Source organism: Gobio gobio (genome assembly GCF_949357685.1).
Source record: "Gobio gobio genome assembly, chromosome: 18".
Classification (NCBI taxonomy): Eukaryota; Metazoa; Chordata; class Actinopteri; order Cypriniformes; family Gobionidae; genus Gobio; species Gobio gobio.
Window position 1 is genome coordinate 22,195,869 of NC_137111.1, and position 26,718 is coordinate 22,222,586.

Below are 26,718 nucleotides of genomic sequence, written 5' to 3' on the forward strand. Positions count from 1 at the left end.
GTTAATAAGATTTTGATAATGTATTAGTAAATGTTGAAATTAACATAAACCAAGATAAATAAATGCTTTATAAGTGCAGTTTGTTATTAGTTCATGTTAACTAATGAAGTTAACTAATGTTATCTAATGACCATTATTCTAAATAGTTACCAAAGTGTATCACAAAAAATATTATGAACTGTTTTCAACATTAATAACAATAAGAAATGTTTCTTGAGCACCAAATCAGCATATTAGAATGATTTCTAAAGGATCATGGCAGGGTTATTATAGTCAACTAAAACTAAAACTGAAAATACCATTAAAAAAAATCATTTTCGTCACTTGAAATTAAAAAATGTTAACTAAAATAAAATAAAAATATATATAAAATGTAATGTATTTAAGGCAAAATTTCGCGTATTAATTTAGTTTGATGTACTAAAATAACGAAAACTAAAATAAAAGTGAATAAAGACTATAGACATATTAAAAAAACACAACAAAATTATGCAAAATATTATTAAAAATATTATCAAAAAAGCTGATTCAAATGATTAATAAAACTGTAATATTATCAGTGGATCATAAAGACTGGAGTAATAATGCTGAAAATTCAGCAAGTTTTAAATTGTAATAATATTTCACAATATTACAGTTATTACTGTGTTTTTGATTAAATAAATGCAGCCTTGGTAAGCATAAGAGACATTAAAACATCTTGCCGGCTGTAAACCGGCGTGTAAATTGTTATTATTTTATGGTTTTCCCTGAGGTCCACTTATAGTTATATAGTTGATTTGTTTTTAAATAACCAGTTTCTCTATTGGACCCTTGCGTTTAATGAGGCGAGCTGTCTGATGTCAGAAAGTACATTTTGCTGCTTATTTTTGGTTCAGGGAGGAAATTTTGATACAGTATGTTGTACTTTTTCGTGTCATAAAATCAATACATTTTAGATTCCTCCTAATGTGTTAATCATAGATTGTTATGCTATTTTATGAAAGCATATCCATCAGCATCTCTCTTTTCTCCTCAGATACCTTTGCCAGTAAAGTTTCAGCGGTGCAGGACAGTTACGCAGACGCGTCTATCGGTAACGTGACCGGTAGCAACGCTGTGAACGTTTTCCTGGGAATCGGTGTGGCGTGGTCAGTGGCCGCCATCTACTGGCATATGCAGGGCCGTCCGTTCGAGGTGCCAGCAGGTTCCCTGGCCTTTTCTGTCACTCTCTTCACCATCTTTGCCTTCCTGGCGGTGGGCGTCCTGCTGTACCGGCGCAGGCCTCACATCGGTGGAGAGCTGGGCGGCCCGCGCGGACAGCGCATCCTCACGACACTCTTTTTCTTCAGTCTCTGGTTTCTCTACATCCTTTTCTCCAGTCTCGAGGCTTACTGTCATATACAAGGCTTCTGAAGAGAAGAGATAGGGGTGGGGTGGGGGTCGGAGTTGAGGAGAGATAGATGCGAGGAAACTTCTTCTAGTCGTAAATGACAGAGGAAGAGCTAAGGATTGATTGGAAAAGGTCGCTAAGGTTTTAAGCAGGACATTCATTCTTCAGATACCTTTGTGCTGAAGATGAAGCGTGTGAAGCATCTCTCTAAGGGGTGGGACAGTCTTAACCTGGAGTCTGAGCTTTTCACAATCTATATTTTTCTCAACACCTGCTGAGAACGACTTTTTTCTAATGAAAAGTATTTTGGGAAAAAAAGACAAAAAAATAACAAAAAGAATTAAAGGAATCAAAGGACTATTTTCAAATCTGCTTCCAGGATTAGAAGTAATATTTCAACAGAAAAATGAAAATATATAACTACATGTTATTGAGTGACATTTGAAGGACCCATAAAGTTTTTATTTATTTTGTCCTTGTTTAGTTTAATAAGAACTCACAGAGCTTACAGCTTTTACCGTCAGGCCAAAGTCCTGACACGGAGAAGAGAGACGAATATGAACAATGGCTGAACACTGCATTTTCTCCCTGTATGGATATAATCTGCTTCCATATATTTTCTGTACTTTTGTGTATTTCCTTCCTCGCCAAGTGTTGTTTTTTCGAGCATCACAGAGGCCTCAGAGGGTTGCAGAACAGAATGCAAAAACAAAAAAAGCGTTAAAGAGGGAAAATGAGGCCTTTTTGCATTTGAACCCGCTACACGTTCATAAAAATGAATCACTAGTGTATTTTCTGATAACACCGTGAAGGAAAGTGCACTGCATCTGCTATTACAGTTGTTGTTGTTTTAAAAAAGAAAAAAAAAATCTGTTTGTATTTTAGTCTTTCAGTGTCGCTGAACAAATATAAAGCACCCCAAAGAGACCCCCCACCCCCCCACTTCACCCCAGAGAGTCCCTCTGTATAGAATCACATGACCATTTTACCAGGAGCTCCTTAAGTGTGCATCTAAACAGTGTCTGAAGTGATATCGGTGGTGAATTCTGAGTGTATTTCATTGGGGCCTTTAATGTGGTTCGTAATGTTTACAAGCCTTCGGTCCAGAAGAGAGCAAGAATGGAGCGGTACAAACCGCTCGAGACTGTTGCGTGATTTTGGAGGGTATTTTTGAGTTCCAGCAAGCCGTAGAGAGATTTTAGGCAGAGCTGCATCAGCGCGGTCATCAATTCATCTGATGGACGAAAGTGTTTTTTCGTGCCTATTTTTGCTGTAATGAGCTGAAAAGGGAGGATGTGGGTGGGGGTTCTAGAAGTATTATCTGGGGGAAAGTGATGTCATAAAGAGTTGTTTAGGATGGCCAATAAGAGCCCAGAACCAAAGAACAGAACCTTAGACTGCCACCCAGAAGCTGCAGTGGTTCTCTGGGCCACAGGGGGGCCACATCCCTGTTCCTCCTCTATGTTCATCATGCATTTTGTGTGCGTGAGTGTGTGTGTGTGTATGTTGATGTGTTTCGTATTTTTTTCTAGCCTCATTGCAAATACAGGCCAAATCAGTTGTATCCTGGACACCAGTGTTTGGAGTACAGCACCTACAGAAAACGTGCTCCGTTTTTATTGTTTACATTCATATACAGCTATTTACGCGTGCGCGTGTGAGAGAGCGCAGTTGAAAATGAGTTTCTTCTCTGAAACTCTCCATCCAAATTGCAAATGTACTTGCCGGCATTGCTTCAGCCTGCTCTGTGCTTCCTACTTTTTTCATAATCAATGTGCTTTAAAGAAAAGAACCACTTGCAGACCACTCACAACAAATCGCACTGAACATTCAGCCATGCTCTTTTTATCATTTAAACTTTTGTTTTTGTACAGAAAGGCGGGAGTGTGTTTAGTTTAGCTACACAACAGACACATTCTTTATCCACACACACTGACTTTGTGAGCATGTACTGCCTACATAGACAGCATCATATACATATAATATATGCAAATGATTATGCAGCCTTCTAAGATGCCTCATTTTGGACAAATTTTAGTCAGAATTGCTTGTATTCTTCTAGGAGAACCTCTTAATTCGTTGCAGTGAGCTCAGTGGAAATATCCATCCAAAATGGAAAAAAGTTTTCATTTCAAATGTATTTTTTCTCTCTCGTTATGTACACTACCGTAACAGTTTGACGTCAGTATGATTTTTCTTTAGAAATGTATACTTTTATTCAGATAGAAAGCATTAAATGGATCCAAAGTGACAGTTAAGACATTTATAATGTTAGAAAAGATTTCTATTTAAAATAAATGCCATTCTTTTACCTTTTCAATTCATCAAAGAATCCTGAAAAAAAATTGCATTTTGTTTTTTTTTTTTCACAAAAAAAGATGCACCAAATCAGCATATTAGAATGATTTCTGAAGGATCATGTGACACTGGAGTAATGATGCTGAAAATTCAGCTTTGCCATAACGAATCGATTACATTTTATAATATATTAAAATAGAAATATCATAACATATATTTGAGAATATACTGTTTTTGCTCAAATAAATGCAGCCTTGCTATGTATTTTTATGCGATCACATTGTTAGCTTATCAACATGAAAATCTTCTGATGTTCCCTTTGTAGGCAGTAGACAGCAAGGCGGCTCACTTGGTTTTGGAACACAGCCACTCACACACCTCATAAGCTGCTCTGTGTACCAGTATTAGGCATGATGATGAATATGCTTATGAAGAGAAATATCAGTACATTTACACTGTATTCGACTTTCAGTAAGCCTCTTGTTTTCTGCCAGCATGTGTTGTTGAATGTGTCCTGTCTGATTCAGAGGGCAGCTAAACTACAGTAGATCTTCACCATATCTGTGCACATGTGAGCACGTGTATCTTTGAGATGGTTTGTGGTAGAGGTATCAGTCTTGTAAACCTCTTGTAAAGCCAACCTGAATCAGCCAAGTGTTGGGCTCTCAGTGTTGGGCTCAAGTGTTTCAGACTTTGCATTGCTCTTCCTGCCTCTGCCTTGATCAAATCACACACACTTAGACATATAGTATACACTCACACACGCACACTTGAGTTAACTTTACACTGCTGATGCCTGTTATGAAAAGGTGCGGGCGAGCCTCCATGTAGGATGATGGTTGAGCATGAAAGTCAGCTGAAACCACCAGCTTCGAACTTCTCTACTGCCAACTAACACTTCCAGCTGTTTAGATGCAGGTGAACTAGTTTAAGAGATTTCAGATGATGTCACTTATAACCTTGAAATCACACAAGTCTTACAAATGTATCAGGGGTCTGACTCTCTCTCACACAAACACACTCCTCTTCAGCCTGGTGATGAAGCAGATGGTGGTTATGTTCATTTATTGCTGTTTTTTTTGTTGTTTTTTTTACTCTTCTCTCACTAAAAAAACGTGTTTTATTTTCAGGGAATTATGCATGAAATTTACCTTAATTTAATTAATTTATGTCCGCTGAGTTATTTATTTTGAATTATCTTGGTCAACAGAAAAATAAAAAATATTTGAAAAATCTCTCTGACATCAGTTGTGATCAATTTGATCTGGTCTTTATCTGTATTTCTGTCAGCTTGCGTCACCAACAGTCACAAATTTGAATATCATATTTTTGCTATATGTGTATAATATATCACAATAAAACCGGACTAATATTCAGGTGAGAGTCGACTAAATAATAAAGGTAGCCTATAACTGTATTTTTCATTAATGTCAGATGACATTTTAAAATTATACATTTTTATTATTGAAACACATTTTGCCAAAACAGTGATGTGACGCTTTTGTGAATTAATGTTTACATTTTTGCTGTTTAATAAAATATTTTGTTTCATAAATATTTTACTGTTTATGCTTAGATTAAAAGCCTGTAATAGGCTGTTTAATGTCATAAAAGGTCAATGTGACCTATACCAATGAGTTATATCGTTTTTCTCCAAGGCAATAACTGTAAAGGCTTAGAAACGTCTATGTCTGCACAGAAGTAAACCTATTCACTGGTGTAAATGTGTGACAACTAATCCCAGTCTCACCCTGTAAATTGTTCTCCTTGCCCCCTGTATATGCTACAAGAAGCTAGCCGTGGTCATTTTTACTATATTTGCAGTGTTGAATAGAAATGTATTGATTTTTCTGCTCAACTCAACCTTTTTCTAGTGTGGTGCGCCCGCGCGCTGTCCAGCCCCGTGGTGCTGAAAGGATTCTCCCGCATTTGCTGTGATAGAGATTTAGTGGGCGGGTCCTATAAAGAGGCGAGATGTGATTGATGCGCCATTTCGCCAATCAAAACGCAGGCATCGAGGATTCGTTAACACGTTAAACCACTGGAATCATGTGCTGGGAGGGGGGCGAGTGCTGGATCAGGAGCGGCTGAGGGGTGCGGGACAATGTTGTAGCCAATTAAAGCAAAAAGTGCCTTATGTTCGGGACCGAAAGATCATTTATCGAGCCCGAGCAGTCCCATATGAAGCGGGCGGCGGGTCTGGAGCTTGTTGAGGCGAGAAACTGCTCGGATTAGTAGCTACTTATGCTGCGACTTTGCGCCTTGTCCTGAGCTCTGCGGCAGGTGATGAGCTGAACCGGGCCGGGTCGCCCTTATGGATCGGCAGTATGGATGCTTTCAGTTTCCCCTTTAACAGCAGCGGCCCGGACAGCAAAGGCGGCGATGAAGCCGCAGAGCGCCGGCCGGGATCTCGTCTCCTTGCATTTGGTCCTGCGGCGGCGGTGGTGTCCCCGTCCGGAGCCGGATACTGGACCGCCGTGTTCGATTACGAAGCTACTGCCGAGGATGAGCTCAGTCTGCGGAAGGGGGACCGGGTAGAGGTGTTGTCCAAGGACTCGCTGGTGTCCGGGGATGAGGGGTGGTGGACAGGTTTGATCGAGGACCGGGTTGGTATTTTCCCATGTAACTACGTGAGCAGTAACGGCATCTCGGAGAAGATCCGGGACACGCCGGAAGACTACGGCGATTATTCGGTGCCTCAGTTACATTGTGAGTAACCGTATATTTATTTACATAATACATATAAGCTACATCAACCTTCACTATAGCACATAACATGTTTTAGGTTTTGTGTTTAGTTGTTTTCCCCCACACTGATCAATAGCTACACACACATTCTCCATCTACTGAGAAGAAAAAACTTAAACCAGTCTAAGATGGTTTACTGGTCTTCCATAATAGCCAAACTGGAGCTCAGCTGGTTTACTGGTCAGCCAGCTCGCCCTCCAATCTAACCAGCTGAGAGGTCCCCAAAAACCCTCTAAATCAACCAACTGACCAGGCCTGGAGACTAACTAGACCAGCAAACAAGCTTAGACATGATAACCGTTTTCAAAAAAAACCTCTCATTGCTGTTCAATGATGGTCTACCAGCTATAACCCTGTTTGAACCAGCGAATCACAGCTGTCATGTTCCAAAAGACTACAACTACATACTTAAAGGAATAGTTCATATTTAATCTAAAAATGTACTCCAAAACTGAATGACTTACTCTCGTCTGTGGAACACAAAAGATCATTTGAAAGAGGGTGGGCTTTCATTGTATGGGAAAATACATTTGTCAAAATATGTCATTTTAGGTGAACCTTCCCTTAATATGGATTTTTCAGCAGGCTTACACATCTTTAGATTTGCATCCATTCAGACACAAGTGCTTCAGCACTGATTCTGGGTTTTGGGCAAGCCAGTCAATTTCTTCCACACCAGACTCAACATTTTATTGGCGGCAAGGGATTGTCCTTATACTTTAAGCCATATAGTGTATTTGTGGATGTGAGGATGTTTCCATTATTTTTATGTGAATTCAGTGTTGTTGTGTTTGTGCTTATGATGAGGAAGTGTACATGTCTTCTATGTTTTGTTTCTCTCATGCTCGCTGTTATGGTGCGTGTGCCCCTGTGTTGTCAGTCGCATGTTATGTGTTGCTGGTGGTCGTCTGCTTTTCCTGAATGGCCGCTGGCCTACTTTTTTATTATGTGGTTCCTGCCAACTGCAATATTAATAAGAGACACAGTGGCCCAGACACACCGTCATCACGACTGCCAGGGAGAGGAGGAGACGGTCTCGCACACATCTTTGTTTTACTGCTTTCCATTTTCTTCCACGTCAGCCATCGATTTTAAAGCATGTATCCCGCCGTCTGAATGTGCTTTCTGCAAATGAATGCTGCTGATATTTCTCTGCCTCAATATATCACACATTTGAGCTTTTACTCATGTGAATGGCACATAAATCACAAGTACCTGTTTGTTTTCATGTACTGCCCCTTTCTAATTCAGTCTCTCAAATAACCTCTTTGACCTAATGAATTTACATGAAGTACCCCCTGAGAGCGAGGTAAATAATATTAATAATAATAATAATAAAATTAAGTTAACAGTTCTTTGATGTCGGTTAATGGTCACACGACATGTGGGTTAACAAAATATTTTTGTATCTTTTTTTGTAAGAGTTTTATTTTTTAATGTTTTTATTTTAAAGTTATTTATTTTTATTTAATTTATTTTTATGACTTAATTACTTAACAGCTTTTCATTAAACTCCCGAGCCCCAGTCTGGGACGAAACCCTGACGTAATGTACTATTTAATGCACTTCATTTTGTTGATAACAAAGAATTAAATATATTTTCTTTTTTATATATATCAGTATGGTATTTTATATAAATGATCCTATTCAATTCGATGTGATAAATAAGTTAGGTCAAAAGTAATCTAAAAGTAATCAAAAAGTAGTCCGATTATGTTATCTTAAATGTGTAATGTAATGGATTACGTTACTAATTTGGAATCAATAACTGATTGCAATTTGTAAGTAATCTACCCAGCACTGCCTATATTCTGTTTCTCTCTTCAGTGCTCCATATAGATTTCAGTGAACTGGCCCTGGAAGAAATGATCGGCGTCGGAGGTTTTGGAAAAGTGTACCGTGCCATTTGGAGAGGGAAGGAGGTGGCGGTGAAAGCCGCTCGACGGGACCCTGACGAGGACGTGTCACAGACATTGGAGAGTGTCCGTCAGGAGGCCAAGCTCTTTGCCATGCTGAGTCACCCCAACATCATGGGCCTTCTGGGAGTGTGCCTGCAGGAGCCCAACCTCTGTCTGGTCATGGAGTATGCCCGCGGTGGGCCACTCAACCGGGCCCTGGCTGGGAAACGGATCCCTCCGCACACGCTGGTGGACTGGGCGGTACAGATTGCTCGTGCCATGCTCTACCTGCACTGCGAGGCCATCGTACCCGTCATCCACAGAGACCTGAAGTCCAGCAACAGTAAGAAATCTTTCCCCACCTAACATATCAAACATTTAATGCCAAGGACCTCAATATACAGGGCCATATCACCCTCTAGCCCAACACTGGTTGCCCACTGAAGCTAAGCAGTACCTGGATGGGAGACCTCTTGGGAAGAAGTGTTAGTGAGGCCAGCAGGGGGTGCTCATCCTGTGTTCTGTTTGGGTCCTAATGCCCCAGTATAGTGATGTGGACACTATACTGTCAAAAAGCACCATCCTTCGGATGACACATTAAACTGAGGTCTTGACTCTCTGTGATCATTAAAGTTTCTAGGATGTCCTTCAACCCCGGCATCCTGGCCAAATTTGCCCATTGGGCTCTGTTCATCTTCATGGCCTCCTATTCATCCCCATATATACTAATTGGCTTCATCACCTCTCCACCAATAAGCTGGTGTGTGGTGGGTGTTCTGGCGCAATATGGCTGCCGTCACATCAGCCCCCATTAAAGGGTTAGTTCACCCAAAAATGAAAATTCTGTCATTAATTACTTACCCTCATGTCGTTCGACACCCGTCAGACCTCCGTTCATCTTCGGAACAGAAATTAAGATATTTTAGTTGAAATCTGATGCCTCTGAAAGTCCTCCATTGGCTCAATGGCACTCTACACTCTCAAGACCCTTAAAAGGTACTAAAGACGTCGTTACAAAGTCCATCTCACTACATTGGTTCTAAAATAACTTTATGAATCGGCGACAATAGTTTTTGTGCGCAAAAAAACCCTAAATAACGACTTACATAGTGATGACGATTTCAAAACAAAGCATCATGAAGCTTTGAAGCGTTATGAATCAATGAGCCGAATGATGATTCGGATCGCGTGTCAAACCGCCAAACTGCTGAAATTTGGCGATTCAAACCGCTGATTCGACTCAGTGATTCATAACGCTTCGAAGCTTCATGATGCTTTGTTTTGAAATCATCATCACTATGTAAGTCGTTATTTAGGGGTTTTTTTGCGCACAAAAACTATTGTCGCCGATTCATAAAGTTATTTTAGAACCAATGTAGTGAGATGGACTTTGTAACGACGTCTTTAGTACCTTTTAAGGGTCTTGAGAGTGTAGAGTGCCATTGAGCCAATGGACTTTCAGAGGCATCAGATTTCAACTAAAATATCTTAATTTCTGTTCCGAAGATGAACGGAGGTCTGACGGGTGTCGAACGACATGAGGGTAAGTAATTAATGACAGAATTTTCATTTTTGGGTGAACTAACCCTTTAAGGGTATGAAAAAAAATTGGTAAGACTTTAGTTAAGGGTCCAATTCTCACTATTAACTAGTAGCTTATTAGTATGCATATTAGGACATTGGCTGTTTATTATTTTGTTTCGGGGACATGGCCCCTCGAGAAAATATAGATTTCAAAGATCTACATATGTGCATTTTAAGATGTTTAAAAAATTAAATAACAATAGCTTGAAAACCATGTCAGTGGGCAGATATGACTGATAAAGTCTTTCCATTTTTGTCAGTGAAGAAAGTAAACATATGTTTGACTGATATTTATATGTTTTATGAATCATTTTCGAAGGCTAACAGGAAAGGTAACCAAATGTATTAAAATTTATTCACAATATGAACACATTCATTAGCTACTAATCTTATGCCCAATACAGGCTGAAAAAAGCTGAACTTTTTTATTTACTGAGAGCTACAAATGGAATTATTAATTTGCAATATGCACACATTCATTACTATTAAGCCATTACTTAGGCCTAATCTGACTAAAACGGCTTTGTTAATAGGCCTATTTCTTGTTTGAAATGTATATTATAAATTACATTACATAGGCCTATTTCAAATCAAAATGGCGAAATTAGACAAAAGTTTATTAATTTGCCTGAATATTTTTGTCATTTGTTTAACATTTCTGACTTAAAGAAGCAGCTGTCAAATATGAAATGTTTTGTTTAGCTACATATCTCGCTCTTGACGTCAGTCCTGCTGCAAAAATTCGTGCTCAGCCCTAGCAGAATCTGTGCGTACATAAAGCCCGACTACTTTGATTTGATTGGTTTTCTCAAATATTTTGACATTGATGAGCGGTGACAGACCAATGAGACTCAGATCAACGCACACACCTCTGCTTCTGATGTGCGCTCTATTCGCCGCCACAGTGGATTAACGCAGATTAACCCCCCTAAAAAGAGCCTAGTGACGCCCATGCGTCACATCATCCAGGTGGATGCTGCACATTGGTGGTGGTTGAGGAAATTCCCCCCTCCATGTAAATTGCTTTAAGTGCAGAGAAAAGTGCTATATAAATGTAACAAATTATTATTATTATTATTATTATTATTTTTACATGGAATTGGCCACCAAAGAGTCCAGATCTTAACCCCATTGAAAATCTTTGGGATATTTAAAATCCAACAGTAGTTAACTTTACTTAATGTCTTAACTTAGTTGTAAAAAATCTAGTAATCTGTACTATTCACATACTATTCCTTGCTTACTCATAAAATGTTTCATAAAAACTTCACCATTATGGTGATCGGTGTTCACACGGTGTTCATCGGTGATCGGCACTTGGAACATTCATATTATTATAACTCTCTTCCTATTGATGCAGCGATGCAACAAGAAATCACAGCTATTTGGTTTCAAAGGAAGAGAAGTAATAAATAGGTTGCTTTTAAAAATTGACCCAGCTACTGACTGAATAATTAACTATAGTTAATGATTCAGAAAGAAATTAAGGTCACCTTTTAAAATGAATCTATGTAATTTTTCCCTTTATGTTGTATAATGATCGTTTACAATTTTAGTGCTAACACTTACATCATAAACGCCTGTACAACTTTTAATTGGGTTGATATAATCCCTCTATATTTGTAACAATATCTTGCAGTTGACCATGCTTGAGTCACACACATACTTCAGAATTCAGCATGCAAAACACAACAATGGTAACGTCTATGGTAGCTATACTAAGTCAATAGTAAATCTAAAGTAAAAGATCAAGTACTCTCTACAGTTCTTTTTTAGTTACTAGAACTCTTGTGTAAGTGAACTATTCCAATTAAGCATTTGTTAGCACAACATACCTTTCCTATTTCACTTTACTTGTTTTTTTTTAAAGGGTTAGTCCACCCAAAAATGAAAATAATGTCATTTATTACTCACCCTCATGCCGTTCCACACCCGTAAGACCTCCTTTCATCTTCGGAACACAAATTAAGATATTTTTTTTTATTCCATAGGGAGCAAAGCAATTTACACTCTCAAGATCCATTAATGTACTAAAAACATATTTAAATCAGTCCATGTGAGTACAGTGGTTCAATATCAATATTATAAAGCGACGATAATATTTTTGGTGTGCCAAAAAAAATGAAATAACGACTTATATAGTGATAACCGATTTCAAAACACTGCTGCATGAAGCTTTGGAGCGTATCGAATCAGCGAGTCGATTCAGTGGTTCGGAGCACCAAAGTCACGTGAATTCAGCAGTTTGGTGGTTTGACACGCGATTTGAAATCGGTTATCACTATATAAGTCGTTATTTCGGGTTTTTTTGGTGGACCAAAAATATTCTCGTCGCTTTAGAATATTAATATTGAACCACTGTACTCACATGGACTGATTTAAAAATGTTTTTAGTACATTAATGGATCTTGAGAGTGTAAATTTCTTTGGTCTCTATGGAGGCCTCACTGAGCCTTCGGATTTCAACAAAAATATCTTCAATTTGTGTTCCGAAGATGAATGGAGGTCTTACGGGTGTGGAACGGCATGAGGACAAGTAATAAATGACATTATTTTCATTTTTGGGTGAACTAACCCTTTAAGGCAATCGGTTTGCATGCTTTTTCCTTGGTGAGAAATGAATGCAACTCTGGATGGAAATAAATGTTGTGACTTATCGAAGCTTATTGAAACAACACCACAGCGAATGTGTGCCGTAAAGCAAAAGACAGCCCAACAAAGTATTAGAATAAATAAATAGAATAAAAAAAGAAAAATATGTTTTGTAAAATCAAATTCTCCATGGAGCCCTCAACACCCCCTTTTGGCCCCCAGTTTTAAGACCCCTGTCTGATGCAGCAATCATAGACTGCTTTTTTCTACAGTCATGTAGTTTTGCTTGCATTCTAGTGTTTCGTGGTAATGGTTTGTATGGGATTCTTCATGCTGCTGTGTGTTTTTATAGTTGGGCTTGGCTAGTGTATTGGCTCTCTGAGTGTGTAAGTTGGTTGTAATCCTGTGTTTGGCAGTTGACTTGTCTGATTGGATCCTCTAAACCCAAAGCTTATTACAGTGGATTTGCACTCACCTTCACTCCTCGCCACTTGATTGGCTACTCAAAACACATCCTGGGCTCTCATAGGCCACTCTGTATAATTAGCATAGGACCTTGCAGACAATTGGACGCTGTAGTTCAAAGATAAGTCTCTAAGCTTTTCATTGGTTGCGTTGTGGAAAAACAAAGACAGCTAATTTTAACAACACCAACTTACAGATAAACACACTCAGAATCTTACAGCCAAGCTGTGTTGTATATCAAGAAACATTTGAAACTCTAAATCTAATATTTAACTGTTACAGCTTGCACAACCAACCATCCCTGGATATTCATCTTTTCTAATCATGCAATACTGTGTGTTCCAATGTGGTTTAGAGCTTGTGTAGTTATGTTAGTGAAGGGTTTGACCTATTCAGCACCACTATGGTGGACAGCTCCTAGACAAAGCTGCCTGTCAGTCAGACTTCTGTTTTTGCTGTAGCCCCTCTGTTTCATGTACTCAATCCTCACATTTGACATTAACTCCACCCCACAGTTCTGATTCTGGAACGTGTGGAGAACGATGATCTGAGCAGCAAGACTCTGAAGGTGACAGATTTCGGTTTGGCACGAGAGTGGCATCGGACCACAAAGATGAGTGCGGCGGGGACGTACGCCTGGATGGCCCCTGAGGTCATCCGCTCTTCGACCTTCTCCAAGGGCAGTGATGTTTGGAGGTGGGCACCAGGAAATGTGTGTGAGTGTTTCTGACCTAGCTACACCAAAGGCAAGTCAGTCTATGTAGCTGTCATGTAGGCAAGTCTTTACCTTCTCATACTGTCCCTGTGTTTCCTTCATAAAAACAAAACAAAAAAAACAATTAACAATTCTCTAGCAATATGGTAAAATAAGTTAAACTAAAACTTTTGATCTTTCAAAAGATAAAGTAAATTTAGATTATATTTTTAGATTAGTTTGTAGTTGTTGCAATGTGCTTAGTTTAAGGATAATAGAAGCAGTTAACTAAAACTATTAAAAATCACAATGCAGTGGAGTAAAACATGCCGCCACTGGACTCTAGAGCAGTGGATATGTGTTCTCTGGTGTGACCAATCATGCTTCTCTGAATCCGATGGACGAGTCTGGGTTTGGCGGTTGCCAGTACAACAGTACTTGTCTGAATGCATTGTGCCAAGTGTAAAGTTTGGTGGAGGGGGGATTATGGTGTGGGGTTGTTTTTCAGGGGTTGGGCTTGGCCCCTTAGTTCCAGTGAAAGGAACTCTTAATGCTTTATCATGTCAAGACATTTTGGACAATTACATGCTCGCAACTTTATGGGAACAGTTTGGGGATGGCCCCTTCCTGTTTCAACATGACTGTGCACCAGTGCACAAAGCAAGGTCCATAAAGACATGGATGAGCGAGTTTGGTGTGGAGGAACTTGACTGGCCTGCACAGAGTCCTGACCTCAACCTAATAGAACACCTTTGGGATGAATTAGAGCGGAGACTGAGAGCCAGGTGTTCTCATCCACATCAATGCCTGACCACACAAATGTGCTTCTAGAAGAATTAAAAGAATTCCCATAAACACACTCCTAAACCTGGAAATCCTTCCCAGAAGAGTTGTGTGGCCCAGCTCCATATGAAACCCTATGGATTAAGAATGGGAGATCATTAAAGTTCATGTGCATGTAAAGGCAGGTGTCCCAAAACATTTGGCAATATAGTGTATGTAAAATACTGAATTGAAATAATTTCGATATTAAGGTAAACACACACACACACACACGCACACACACACACACACACACACACACACACACACACACACACACACACACACACACACACACACACACACACACACACACACACACACACACACACACACACACACACACACACACACACACACACACACACACACACACACACACAATAACATTATTATTATACAATAATGTATACATAATGGGAGAAAATCAGACAGTTATAGCACAAATTGTACAGCCATATTTCAGTTTTGTTGGCCGAACTCTAGGTCACAGATGGCAGTATCCAATGAAGGTTTTGGTTACCATGGTTACAAACAAATGGTGTCATTGGCCCAGTTTCTACGGCTGGTCTGTGTGTTGTATGGGGTTGTGCAGTCGGGGGGGGCGGGGGGGGGGGGGGTGAATAGCAAAGACATAAAAATAGAAAATCTCTCAATAAGTGTCAGAGCTGTGGATCTTTGGATACTTTGTTCTCTACCTACATTAACAAGGTGTGATGTTTTTGTTTGTGTGTGTTCCTTTGAGTCAGATAAATATACATTCATATTTATCATTTATAGCAGTTTTTAAGGTTTTTAAACTTACCATGCTGTCTTTTCTGTCAGTGTTGTGTCAACATTTTTTGCCCAGGTGGCCACTAAAGGACATATTTTACATTTGAAAGAATATGACACTGCAAAGTACACTTTGAAATGTTAATAGAGGTTTTTTTGTTTACTTGGAACATAATACCTGTCATTCATTTTACAGTGTTACTGTATAGGATTCTGCTAGTCTTTGCACAAATAATGTGGGTGACAGCTTGTTGTCAGTAGTCTTGTTTAAACTCCAAACTCTCTGTCTGTTTCTTTCTCGCAGTTATGGAGTTTTACTGTGGGAGCTGCTGACAGGAGAGGTGCCGTTTCGTGGCATTGATGGTCTGGCGGTAGCTTATGGTGTGGCCATGAATAAACTGTCCCTTCCGATCCCCTCCACCTGTCCTGAGCCATTTGCCCGGTTGATGGAAGGCAAGAAAATCTCATATACTAAAATGACTGTAACTTATTAACTTAAAGGGATAGTTCACCCACAGTTTGTCATCATTTACTCCCCTTCAAGTTGTTCCAAGTTGTGCTGAACACAAAAGAAGATATTTTAAAGAATATTGGTAATCAAACAGTTGACAGTAGCCATTGACTTCCATAGTTGGAAAAAAATACTATGGAAGACAATGGGTGGCGTCAACTGTTTGATTACCAATATTCTTTAAAATATCTTCTTTTGTGTTCAGCACAACTTGAAGGTGAGTAAATGATGACATTTTTTTTTTAATTGAATGAGTTTGAATAGGATTTATAGAAATCTAAATAGATTCACTTACCAAAAGGCTTATTGTCCTAGACTGAGTGGTCTGTTGACAGCTGACAGTCTGTCTGTGGTGTTTGTTTCTCTCACCTGCTCTAGACTGTTGGAATGTGGACCCTCATGCTCGACCCCCCTTCACCAGTATTCTAGACCAGCTGACAGCTATCGAGGAGTCGGGCTTCTTTGAAATGCCAGCAGATTCCTTCTTATCCCTACAGGATGACTGGAAGCTGGAGGTTCAGGAGATGTTTGACCAGCTCAGAGCCAAAGAGAAGGTTTGCATGCTGTCAAAATAGCAAAACACAAGGACCCACTTTATATTAGGTGACCTAATATATAGGGATAGTTCACCCAAAAATGAAAATTAGCCCATAATGTAATTACCCTCAAGTCATCCTAGGTGTATATGACATTTTTCTTTCAGACGAATAAAATCGGAGTTATATTACAAAAGTCCAGGCTAATCCAAGCATTAGAATTGGATTCATAGTTGCTGTTTTTGAAGTCCATAAAAAGTGCATCTGCCCATCAAATAACGTGCTCCACGCGGCTCTGGGGTGTTAATAAATAGTCAATAAAGGCCTTCTGAAGCGAATCAATGCGTTTATGTAAGAAAAATATAATTTTAAACTTTATAAAGTAAACTTTCGGCCTACCGCCTTCCCTGTTCAATGTATGGAAAAATTGTTGAAAGTTCGCGACCAGGTCCGCTCGTCATGACGTCACGTACGCATCGTTTCACTTTCAACATTCAACACTTTTCCACAGAAGGCGGTCGGCCGATAGTTTACTTGATAAAGTTTTAAATATGGATATTTTTCTTACACAAACGCGTTGATTCGCTTCAGAAGGCCTTTATTTACACCCCAGAGCCGCGTGGAGCACGTTATTTGACGGACAGATGCACTTTTTATGGACTTCAAAAACAGAGCAACTATAAATCCAGTTCTAATGCTTGGATTAGCCTGGACTTTTGTAATATAACTCACATTTTATTCGTCTGAAAGAAGAATGTCATATACACCTAGGATGACATGAGGGTGAGTAAATCATGGGGCTAATTTTCATTTTTGGGTGAACTATCCGTTTAACTGCTTTGTACTAAATTTTAATTTTAATTAATCATTTGATACTTACCCATACCACCCCACCATTGTTACATTGTACTTATATTTGGATGTAAGTACATAGTACTTAAGGCCACCTAATTTAAAGTTGGGGTGCAAAACACGAAAAAACATTTACTCAACCTGTATACATACTTTTCTTAAAGTTATAAAAATACATAAATACTACTGACTAACCTAAAACCAAACTCAACAAAAATAATATATAGTATGGTATATATTTCTGTGATGGAAAAGCAAATATTTTCAGCATAATTTCTCCAGTTTTCAGTGTCACATGATCCTTCAGAAATCATTCTAATATGCTGATTTAGTGCTTAAGTATGTTATAAAGATAGGCCATACATTTTTTCAATTGTAGTCTTTTAAAAAGACTATCTGAAATAATAAACTATGTGCAATGCAGTGTCAAAAATATAGATTTTTCGATACATATCGATACTGAAATATTTAAAACGCTTCCGATATTAATTTTCCGCTTTCTCGCTCTCTCATCTGTCCTACAGCGAGTTGATACACAAACCCGCCTCCCCTCAGTGCGCGCACATAAAGCTGCCTCTCAGTACTGAATTGAGTTCTGTACTGTGCTTAAACAGTCAAATACACACAAAATAATGACTAAATGCTTGCAGAGTATTCACTTAAACACAGGGCCCTATTTTCACAATCTAAGTGCATGGTCTGAAGCACATGGCGCAGGTGCACTTAGGGTGTGTCCGAATACACTTTTCCTAGTTTAACGATGGAAAAACTGGTTGGCGCACTGGGGGCATGGTCCAAAAGGTTTGTACCTAGTCTCTTAATGAGTCATGGGTGTGTTTTGGGCATAACGTGCAATAAACCAATCAGAGTGTCGTCTCACATTCCCTTTAAAAGCCAGTTGCGCTTGCATAATGGATCCATGGGTCGGGTCTTTAGTGAACGCAACCTAATATACCAGCTGCAAAATTATGAGATGATATTAAAAATATCTATATGGCTTCAATGTCAAAATTGTGACCAGTGAAAATGCTGAGTGGCTGGTAACTTTGGAAAACCACTAGCCACATAGTGGCTGGTGAGCAAAAAAGTTAATGCCAAACCCTGCATTTATATATGTTTGTCCCCAAATTAAAACACGTGCTAAATCAAGCTAAATAAACGTATTTCTCAGAATAAATACCATAACATTGAACATTTAGTAAACATTTTATTTGCAATCCAGTCTCTGTTAAACTCACAGTTGTGGTGGTGCCAAACTCCAGATGAATTGGTGTCAGGTATGGTGGTGTCAAGTGCGGCAGATGAATTTATCAGATTATACACACTACATAGATCAGAATGATGAGTAAATTGGATCTTTCTCATTCCTGCTGTAGGAGTTGAGATCTTGGGAGGAGGAACTGAGTCGTGCAGCTCTACAGCAGAAGTACCAGGAAGAGGCTTTACGGCGACGGGAGCAGGAACTGGCGGAAAGAGAGATTCACATCCTGGAGCGAGAGCTCAATGTTATCATCCACCAGCTGTACCAGGAGAAACCACGAGTGCAACACCGCCATGGAAAGTTCCGGCGCAGTCGACTTAAACTGCGTGACGGGAACCGCATCAGCCTGCCTTCTGGTGAGTATTTCAAATAGCACTCCTCATGTGAAGCACACACGATTCAACTCACATTTGATTTCAGTAGATTTGCATTGGGTAAAATAATACATTTTTAATTAGATTTAACTCTTTATACTTTTGCTATGAAGTTTTTACACAATGCATTGTGGGATTGCCTTTGTGTAAGTATATAATGACATATGAATGTTTGTGTATATAATGACATATTTGTGTTTCAGATTTCCAGCATAAGATCACAGTCCAAGCGTCTCCTTCTTTGGACAGGAGGCGGAGTCTCCTGGGCAGTAACTCCACCCCTCCAAACAGCCCCCCTGTTTTGCCACGCCTCCGAGCGATCCAGCGTAAGTGCGTTTATGTATCTGTGAATATTTGTTTGGATATCAAATATATGGTCAGGTTCCTAATTTAGAACATTCTTTATGCCGACAGTGACCCCTGGGGTCGGAAGTCAAGCCTGGGGTCGTAATGCTGCATTCCAGTATGATGAAGAGGAGGAGAGGAAGAGTTCACGCAAAAAAGGGAGAACGCAAAGAGAACACAGTGCTGATGAGAGGTGTGCGTGTATGTGTGTTTCTGTACATAGCATAAACTTTCACCAAATGTTTGTACAATTACAAACCTCTGTGTGCATGTGTTTATCACTCAGTTTGAGGACTCCTAAAGAGGGCAGTCGGCAGCGTTCCTGCAGCGCTCCAAACCTGCGGCGCTCCCCCAGACACAGTCCTGCTGTACCGGGAGTGTGCAGCCTGGCAGAGACCGGTAACACTCACATTACACTTTGTTTGGCATCTTCATTGACCAGTTCTGAACGTCTTCCATCTACACTACATCCTTGCTGCATTCACATTAATACCATACAGTGGCAGGGAGTAAAGGCTGATGCACTGAATTTAAAGGCACAATATATAAGGTTTTTGGATTAAAATATCCAAAAACCACTAGAACAATGTTATATATTTTGTTGACTTGTGTACTTACACTATCCCAAATGTTTCCAAGAATGTTTAAATCCAGAGGAAAAAGCAAGTTTAGCCCCCTCAAAAAAATTCACCCCCCTCACAGTTGTCACGAAGGGCAAAATTAGCCGTATAGACCAAAACCACAATTTTACCAGGCTGTAAACATGTTTTAATCTGCTGTAAAGTTGGGCATTTTAACATGGGGCTCAATGAGATTCTGCTCCCTTCTGGAGCCTGTCCCTAGCTGCCAGTTGATGAATTGCAGTTTAAGTCACTTCCGTATTGGCTTCAAGAGAAACTGCGGGAGGTTGCCGCTTGGATACAACCAACTTCTCTCTTGTGACGTATACTTGACTTCTCCAATCATTTAGTCCCCATAAACCCGCCCCTTTCTTACAATCAATAGTAAACTCACATTAGATCTGCCTTCATCCAATCAACAACCGAAGAATAGAACCAAGTTCCCGCCTACTTGTTCCCGGTTGTTTGTTATCTGTTGCTCTCGGCTGTAGCTGTCACTACTTCTGTTACATCACAACTGTAGCTACCAGTTCAATTCCTGAATTTCAACTGATGTAGCCACCAGGATGCAGAATTTGAATTTAAGGAGTAGAATTAAATGAAATGATTGAAAGTTAAAACATTTCAATAATGGTTGTAAGTGCCCTTTTTAGTAATACTATAGTTTTGCAGAATAGTTGTTGTTGTATAATTTACATATAAATATGTTTTCATACACACAACATATGAGGTTATTTACAGAAAATTATATTAATAATGTTCAATCATTAACTATAATGTTCAATATCTTTTTTTATTGATTGTGTGGTGGACATTTTGTGATGCTGTATTGGCAAAAGTTTTTATAACTGTGAATGGTTTTGACAGTACTGAATCATTAATATTATTATTTTTAATAAACATATTAATTGAGTTTAAATTAATAATTGTATTAATAGAATAAAATAATTAATTAATAGAAATTATTAATAAAAATGTATTCATTGAGAAAATAAATCTGATCCATTTAAGAATAGTTAGCCAAAATGAATCATCACTAAACTTGATTTGGACTGATGAAATTCTTCTGTGTCTGACTCAATATGTATCATCTTCCTGTAATTGCAATTTCTGTATCCTGTGGAGCGCGGTCGAATTCCAATTTTTGAATATCTGTCACATTGACATTATGTTGGCATCATTGCATCAGGCTGATATAATATTTTAATTATTTTGACATTTCTGTCATTTCACTAATAATAGACTGGGTTAAGCTTATCTAAATAGGTCGAAATTTACATTATAATATTAGAAACAAAGGAGAATAAGCAACCAGAAATACAAAAATCTTCCCTTTGTAACTGACAAGCTGTGAAGTCTGGTTATGGTGCAACATTGTGAAATCTTTCTCCCCCCCCCCAACCCTCTCTTTCTCTCTCTGTAGAAAATGAGGACTGCTTCACATCAGAGTCAGCTGACTCTCCTGGCCAATCATACCTCTGCATCCCATTCCACAGGGATGGATCCGACAGTTACAGCATGGAAAGCAGCACGACTGGAATAGCTTCTGATGTTTCCCCCAGTTATACGCGGCGGAGCCCCAGTGGAAGCCGTAGATCAGAGCTGGTGTTGCTGGGCTGCGGGGCGGCACTGGCTGCTATCGGTTTAGGTCATAACCTCCTGGACCTGGTGCGTGTGGAAGAGAGTGCGCGTCCACGATGGGAAGGGCTGTTTCACCGCACCGGGGGTCAAAGTCGTAGTGCTAGCCCACCCACACGCAAAATATTCAAACGTGAAAGCCCCCGTCGCGCTCCCCCTCTGCCCACTTCCCTGACACTCCTGTCTCTCTCAACTGTGTCTGATTGTAACTCAACCCGTTCTCTCCTGCACTCTGACAGTGAAGAGCTGCTCGTGCTACGCCCACCAACGCCCCCCACACTCTCTAGAAACAACCCGCCTCCTCTGAACCCACTGGTCAACACCCACCTGGAGAGCTTTAAACGCCACCCTCGCCAGTCTCTCACACCCACACATGTGCCCTCTGCACCCAGTGCAGCCTGCAGGCTTCGTCGCACTCCTTCAGATGGCGCAATAAAGACGGGGTGCTCTCCTGCCCATAACAATCACAACCACAATCCCACCCCTACCACACCCTCCAAAACAACAGGTGAGAAACTCATGCAAACAGTGATGGGATGCTTATGTTTTTGTCTGAATCTATTAATTTATTTTAAAATAGGGAGATACTGTCCTGTTATCATAATGAAGAAAGAAGCCTCAATAACAGAATGACATTCTTGAAAAGAAAGCCTTTTAGGTTTGCCATAATCTTTATTAAAGACCCCCTGTGGTGAAAATGAAGTTGAATGTCTAATGTGGTGTTTTTAATATGGTTTAAGACAAACCATGTGCAAAGAAAGTTCCAAAAACGTAGTGTTTTGAAACCGCGCCTAATTCCTACCGTCACAAACATGTAACCAATCCTGACAACGTGCAGAGCTTTTCCTATCTTTATTTCTAGTGATGCTGCTGCCTGCTGATTTTAACACCTCTGGGATGGCGAACGGGAACATGGTTTGTGTAACATTAGCAACACATTATTATCTGTTTGATAATGTAGTGTAGCCAAAGGCTAATCATTTCAATAACCATTGTGTGTCGACTTTTATTCAAATTCTGAATGAATTATATGTGACCCTGAACCACAAAACCAGTCATTTCAATTGAGATGTATGTATCGTTCATCTGAAAGCTGAATAAATAAGCTTTCCATTGATGTATGGTTTGTTAGGATAGGACAATATTTGGTCAAGATACAACTATTGAAAATATGAAAATCTGGAATCTGAGGGTGCAAAAAAAAGTAAAGTTGTCCAAATGAAGTCCTTAGCAATGCATATTACTACTACTAATACTTTTTTTGTATATTTACAGTAGCACATTTACTAAATATCTTCATGGAACATGAGCTTTACTTAATATCCTAATGATTTTCGGCATAAAAGAAAAATCGATAATTTTGACCCGTACAATATATTGTTGGCTATTGCCACAAAAATACCCGTACGACTTATGACTGGTTTTGTGGTCCAGGGTCACATATATGGCCACATAGACCGCTCCCTTTACAAGCACTTTTCTCAGTTCGCGATCTCACAAAGTTCCGTTATGATCAAAAGTTGTCCATACCTCACAATGAATCTCTTATTTACTTTGTGTCTGCACTTTGTTAATGGGGGGATTCGCAAGTGTGCGTTTCGAGCGGTGAGTGGATTCTGACTAAATTAAACACCCCAGATTGGCCTCTGCATTCAAGAGATCAACAAACATGTCTATGATTGGCTACATTGCTCAACGCTGCAAAAACACGTTGTAAATAGAAACATTTGATGTTCTCCAGAGCACAAACACAAATACGCACTGAAGCGTTTACCAAATCTGTTTCTTCTTCTGAATCAGTTTTTGTGTGGATAAACCAATATTTCTGCTTGCCATTGTGTAGCATTTACTACAGTTGATCAAGTGGATCAGGTAGTCCGAACTGGTGTGATTGAGGCGGGGACAAATTTGCATATTCATAAATCCGCATATAAAGCTAGGGTGTAGAGTTACGTTCAAGCTATTTCAAAGCATGAAGAAATTATTTTTACAGAAAAAAATGTAAATGTCATTATGCTTTTCAAAGATTTTAAGGGATAAAATTATTGACTGCAGGGGGACTTTAAGAAAAATAAAAACAACTTCACTGTTTAATAATATTTAAATATTATTTATACCAAAGACTTTATATATAGGAAGATGGTGCACTCCCATTACTGATGAATGGAAGAAAGTGCAACGCCCAATATGGCGAATAAACCCCGCCTTCTAAATGAAAAAGCCAATTGTTGATTAGTAAAGTCATCGCATCACTGCAGCTGCCATTAGAAGCTCCGGTTGCTATAGAAACAGTCAGAAACAAGTTTAGAAACTAAATTTATGAGATAGTTTATGAGACAGAGGGGACATTTAGAGAGAATTTTTTAAACCATTGACCATCTACTAACACAAAATATAGTGATTTGAAATCCTTTGACTGAAATTGATTCAGTTCATAGCTATATTTGTTTCATTTGTGTGCCTTTTGTGATGTCGTATGTGCAGTGACGCCGTGGACCTTAAGTGAGGACCCTTCAGAGGTGCCCCGTCTTCCTGATCCAAATCTCATCTTCCCACCTACGCCACGTCGTCGCTTTCAACCTGAGCGTCCCAAGACTCTGGACTTCCTGTCTAGGCCCCGCCCTTGTCCACGAGCACGCTGTGGATCCCAGTGGGGCGAATCTCCCGCCCACACGTCCAGCACTGAAACCCCGTCCACTGTGGAGTTTGGAGGAGGCGTGGTCGTCTTGCCCACTCCAATGGAACCACCAACCCCTTGTTCTCCTTGGGTGAATGACAGCCTTTTGGACCAACAGGATGAAGGACATTACAGGGATGGGACACGGCCTCTCTCATCAGATCCCAGAGACTCACCTTATAGAGTGCGACCAGGGTTCTGCTCTTGATTTCACCCCTCCAAACGTATTAGTCACTCACAAATTTAGACCCACTTGCTTTCAGATGTAGCACTTAGACCGTCCGATTAATCAAAGAGGAGTTCTGGACAACCTGGTGAAAAAAAACATGCTTAAACCAGCCTAAGATTTTTTTGCTTGAAGATTAAGCTGGTCTTAGCTGCTTTAAGATAGTGTCCCAGCCTGGTCAAGCTAGCTGGGTGGTCAATTGGTTGCCCAAGTGCCCAAAATCCCTCATAACTGTACTAGAAGACCAGCTAAGACCAGCAAACCGATTTAGGCTGGTTTGAAATGTTTTTTCTTTCTTTTTTTCAGCAGGATATAGAAATACTTACTATATTATGGACTGATACCTCACTGATAAGGAATAATGACCCAGAATAAACCAAAGGTGTTTGGTTTGTGCATAATCCAGATGCTGTTCTGGTCTAAACCATGTTCAGTTCAACATTAGAAGTATTCAACACGTATACAGTCCTACACTGTAAAAAAAAAAAAAAATTTTGTTATATTTTTGTCTAGTTTTCTTAGTACAATAAACATTCTTAAATCAAGATACATTTACTCGAGAAGCAGAATTAAAGGTGCACTATGTAAATTTTAGCGGCATCTAGCAGTGAGGTTGCGAATTGCAACCGCCCACTGCTCACCCCTCCCTTTCGAAGCACATAGAGAAGCTACGGTGGCGACACTGGACAAAGATGTCGTCGTCTGAGACAGCAGAAAGTAGCGCTCTGTAGAGCAGTTTGTCTTTTTAGGGCTACTGTAGAAAATGGCGCCGCAAAATAGTGACTTCATTGTAATGCTGCGTTCACACCAAACGCGAATAGAGCGTCTAGTTGGATGCTTGAACATTTTGAATCCATGCTTCAAACGCTCAATTTATACGCGCGTCCAATTCGCAGTGTACGCGCGTATAAATTGAGCGTTTGAAGCGAAATAGACGCGCGTTCAAGGCGCTCCAGGAGAAATATGTCATAAAACACCACTCTGCCTCTTTTCATTTTCAGTAAAAAATATATATTAAACATGAATAGCCACACAAATGTGGTCCAGGCAACGCACTACATTATCTTCACTGCATGTATATTTAAATATCCTTAAAAAAATCCTTATCCTTATCCTTAACAAAAAGTTATGAGACTTCTCTTTGCCCTCAGTCAAAACAATTTGGCAGACAACAAATTATAGATTCATGACACCAAAGATCGCCCGCTAGATCCACACAAGACAAACCACTACAGGACATCAGAGCCGGCGGCAGACGGCAGAAGGACTAGCCGAGGAAAGGCAGCTCTCGCCGGGGTTAATGAGCGCTGAGCGCCCGGTGATCGCCTGGATCTCACACCTCAAAAAACGCAAGATTATTTTTTTAAATAGGCACTCTCTTTAAAAATAAACCACATATTTGAACTTTAAACAACAACATTCTCACCTGAAAAAGTCTTAAAACCTCATTTTGTGACACAATAGTAGAATTTTTTAATTATGCAGGGTTTCTAATCACGTCACTTAACCACGTGACAGCAGCAAGCAGGCTCCTGATTGGTTAACGCGGCGTGAATTGACGTCAAAGTTTCAACTCGGGCGTCAGACGCGAATTCGCTTCAAATGCGTGAATGCACAAAAAGCACCACTCGCGTGTAACGTGCAAGACGCTCAATTCGCGTCATTTGCGTTGCGCGAAACTCGTCTATCGCGCCGCGGGACCTCAAGAAGCGCATCAACGCGCCTTTCCAGTGACTTAACATTGAAATCACTCGCTCCTGACGCTCTATTTGCGTTTGGTGTGAATGCAGCATAAGGGGACCCGCGGTGTATGTAGATATAAATGGCTCATTCTAAGGTAATAAAAACATAACGGTTTATTACAAAATGTCTTTATACATCACTGAAAACATAGTTATGTATATTATATTGCATTTCTGTCAATAGATTCTCATAAATATTACACACTGCACCTTTAAAAGTCTGAAAATTTTTCTAAAAGGGTTTTACCCTATTGGCAGATTCTTTTGTTTTGTTTTAAGTGTAAAGTCACTTAATTTTGATTCATAATATTCCGAAAACAAAACTTATGTCATTTTGCTTCTCACGTAATTGTATCTTGATTAAGAAATGTTTAGTACTGGCAAACAAGACAAAAATACAGAGGCAGTGAGGGGTTGAACAGTGCGATAAGCTAATCTTCAGTATACACCTCTGTTCATCACCAGGCGTAATAAGCTATCAAATAAAAATACAATCCAGATGCTTCATTAATGGCCAGACTGATTTCAGAGTGCTTTAGAAAAGTACAGGGTCTGCAGCTGTGATGTTGAGAGACATTTATCAGGACCCTTGTTTTATTTGCAAACTTGTTTTTTTATTCATATTGAGTGTATTATCTCAGCTGTCCTGCTGCGCTGTATTGACTTCCTCTCTGTATGTACACACGTCT

At 39.7% G+C, this 26,718-nt stretch overlaps 2 protein-coding genes across 4 annotated transcripts in view; both read left to right on the forward strand.

The window, feature by feature from the left end:
* Positions 1-4,869, forward strand: part of slc8a3 (solute carrier family 8 member 3) — a 71,697-nt gene extending 66,828 nt beyond the window's left edge. For all 3 annotated transcript variants that reach the window (XM_079842482.1, XM_079842480.1, XM_079842481.1), the window contains one exon: positions 1,019-4,869. In XM_079842482.1, the coding sequence (XP_079698608.1) occupies positions 1,019-1,395 (377 nt within the window). In that variant the 3' untranslated portion in view covers positions 1,396-4,869. The remainder of the gene's footprint in view (positions 1-1,018) is intronic.
* On the forward strand, positions 4,770-24,764 carry map3k9 (mitogen-activated protein kinase kinase kinase 9). Its single transcript, XM_079842479.1, has 11 exons — positions 4,770-6,379; positions 8,246-8,659; positions 13,473-13,653; positions 15,552-15,700; positions 16,137-16,312; positions 18,523-18,763; positions 18,985-19,107; positions 19,196-19,319; positions 19,413-19,525; positions 21,170-21,892; positions 23,869-24,764. Exons 1-11 carry the CDS (start codon positions 5,998-6,000, stop codon positions 24,267-24,269), a joined length of 3,027 nt encoding a protein of 1,008 aa, XP_079698605.1. The 5' UTR covers positions 4,770-5,997; the 3' UTR covers positions 24,270-24,764.
* Positions 24,765-26,718: the final 1,954 nt, after the last annotated feature.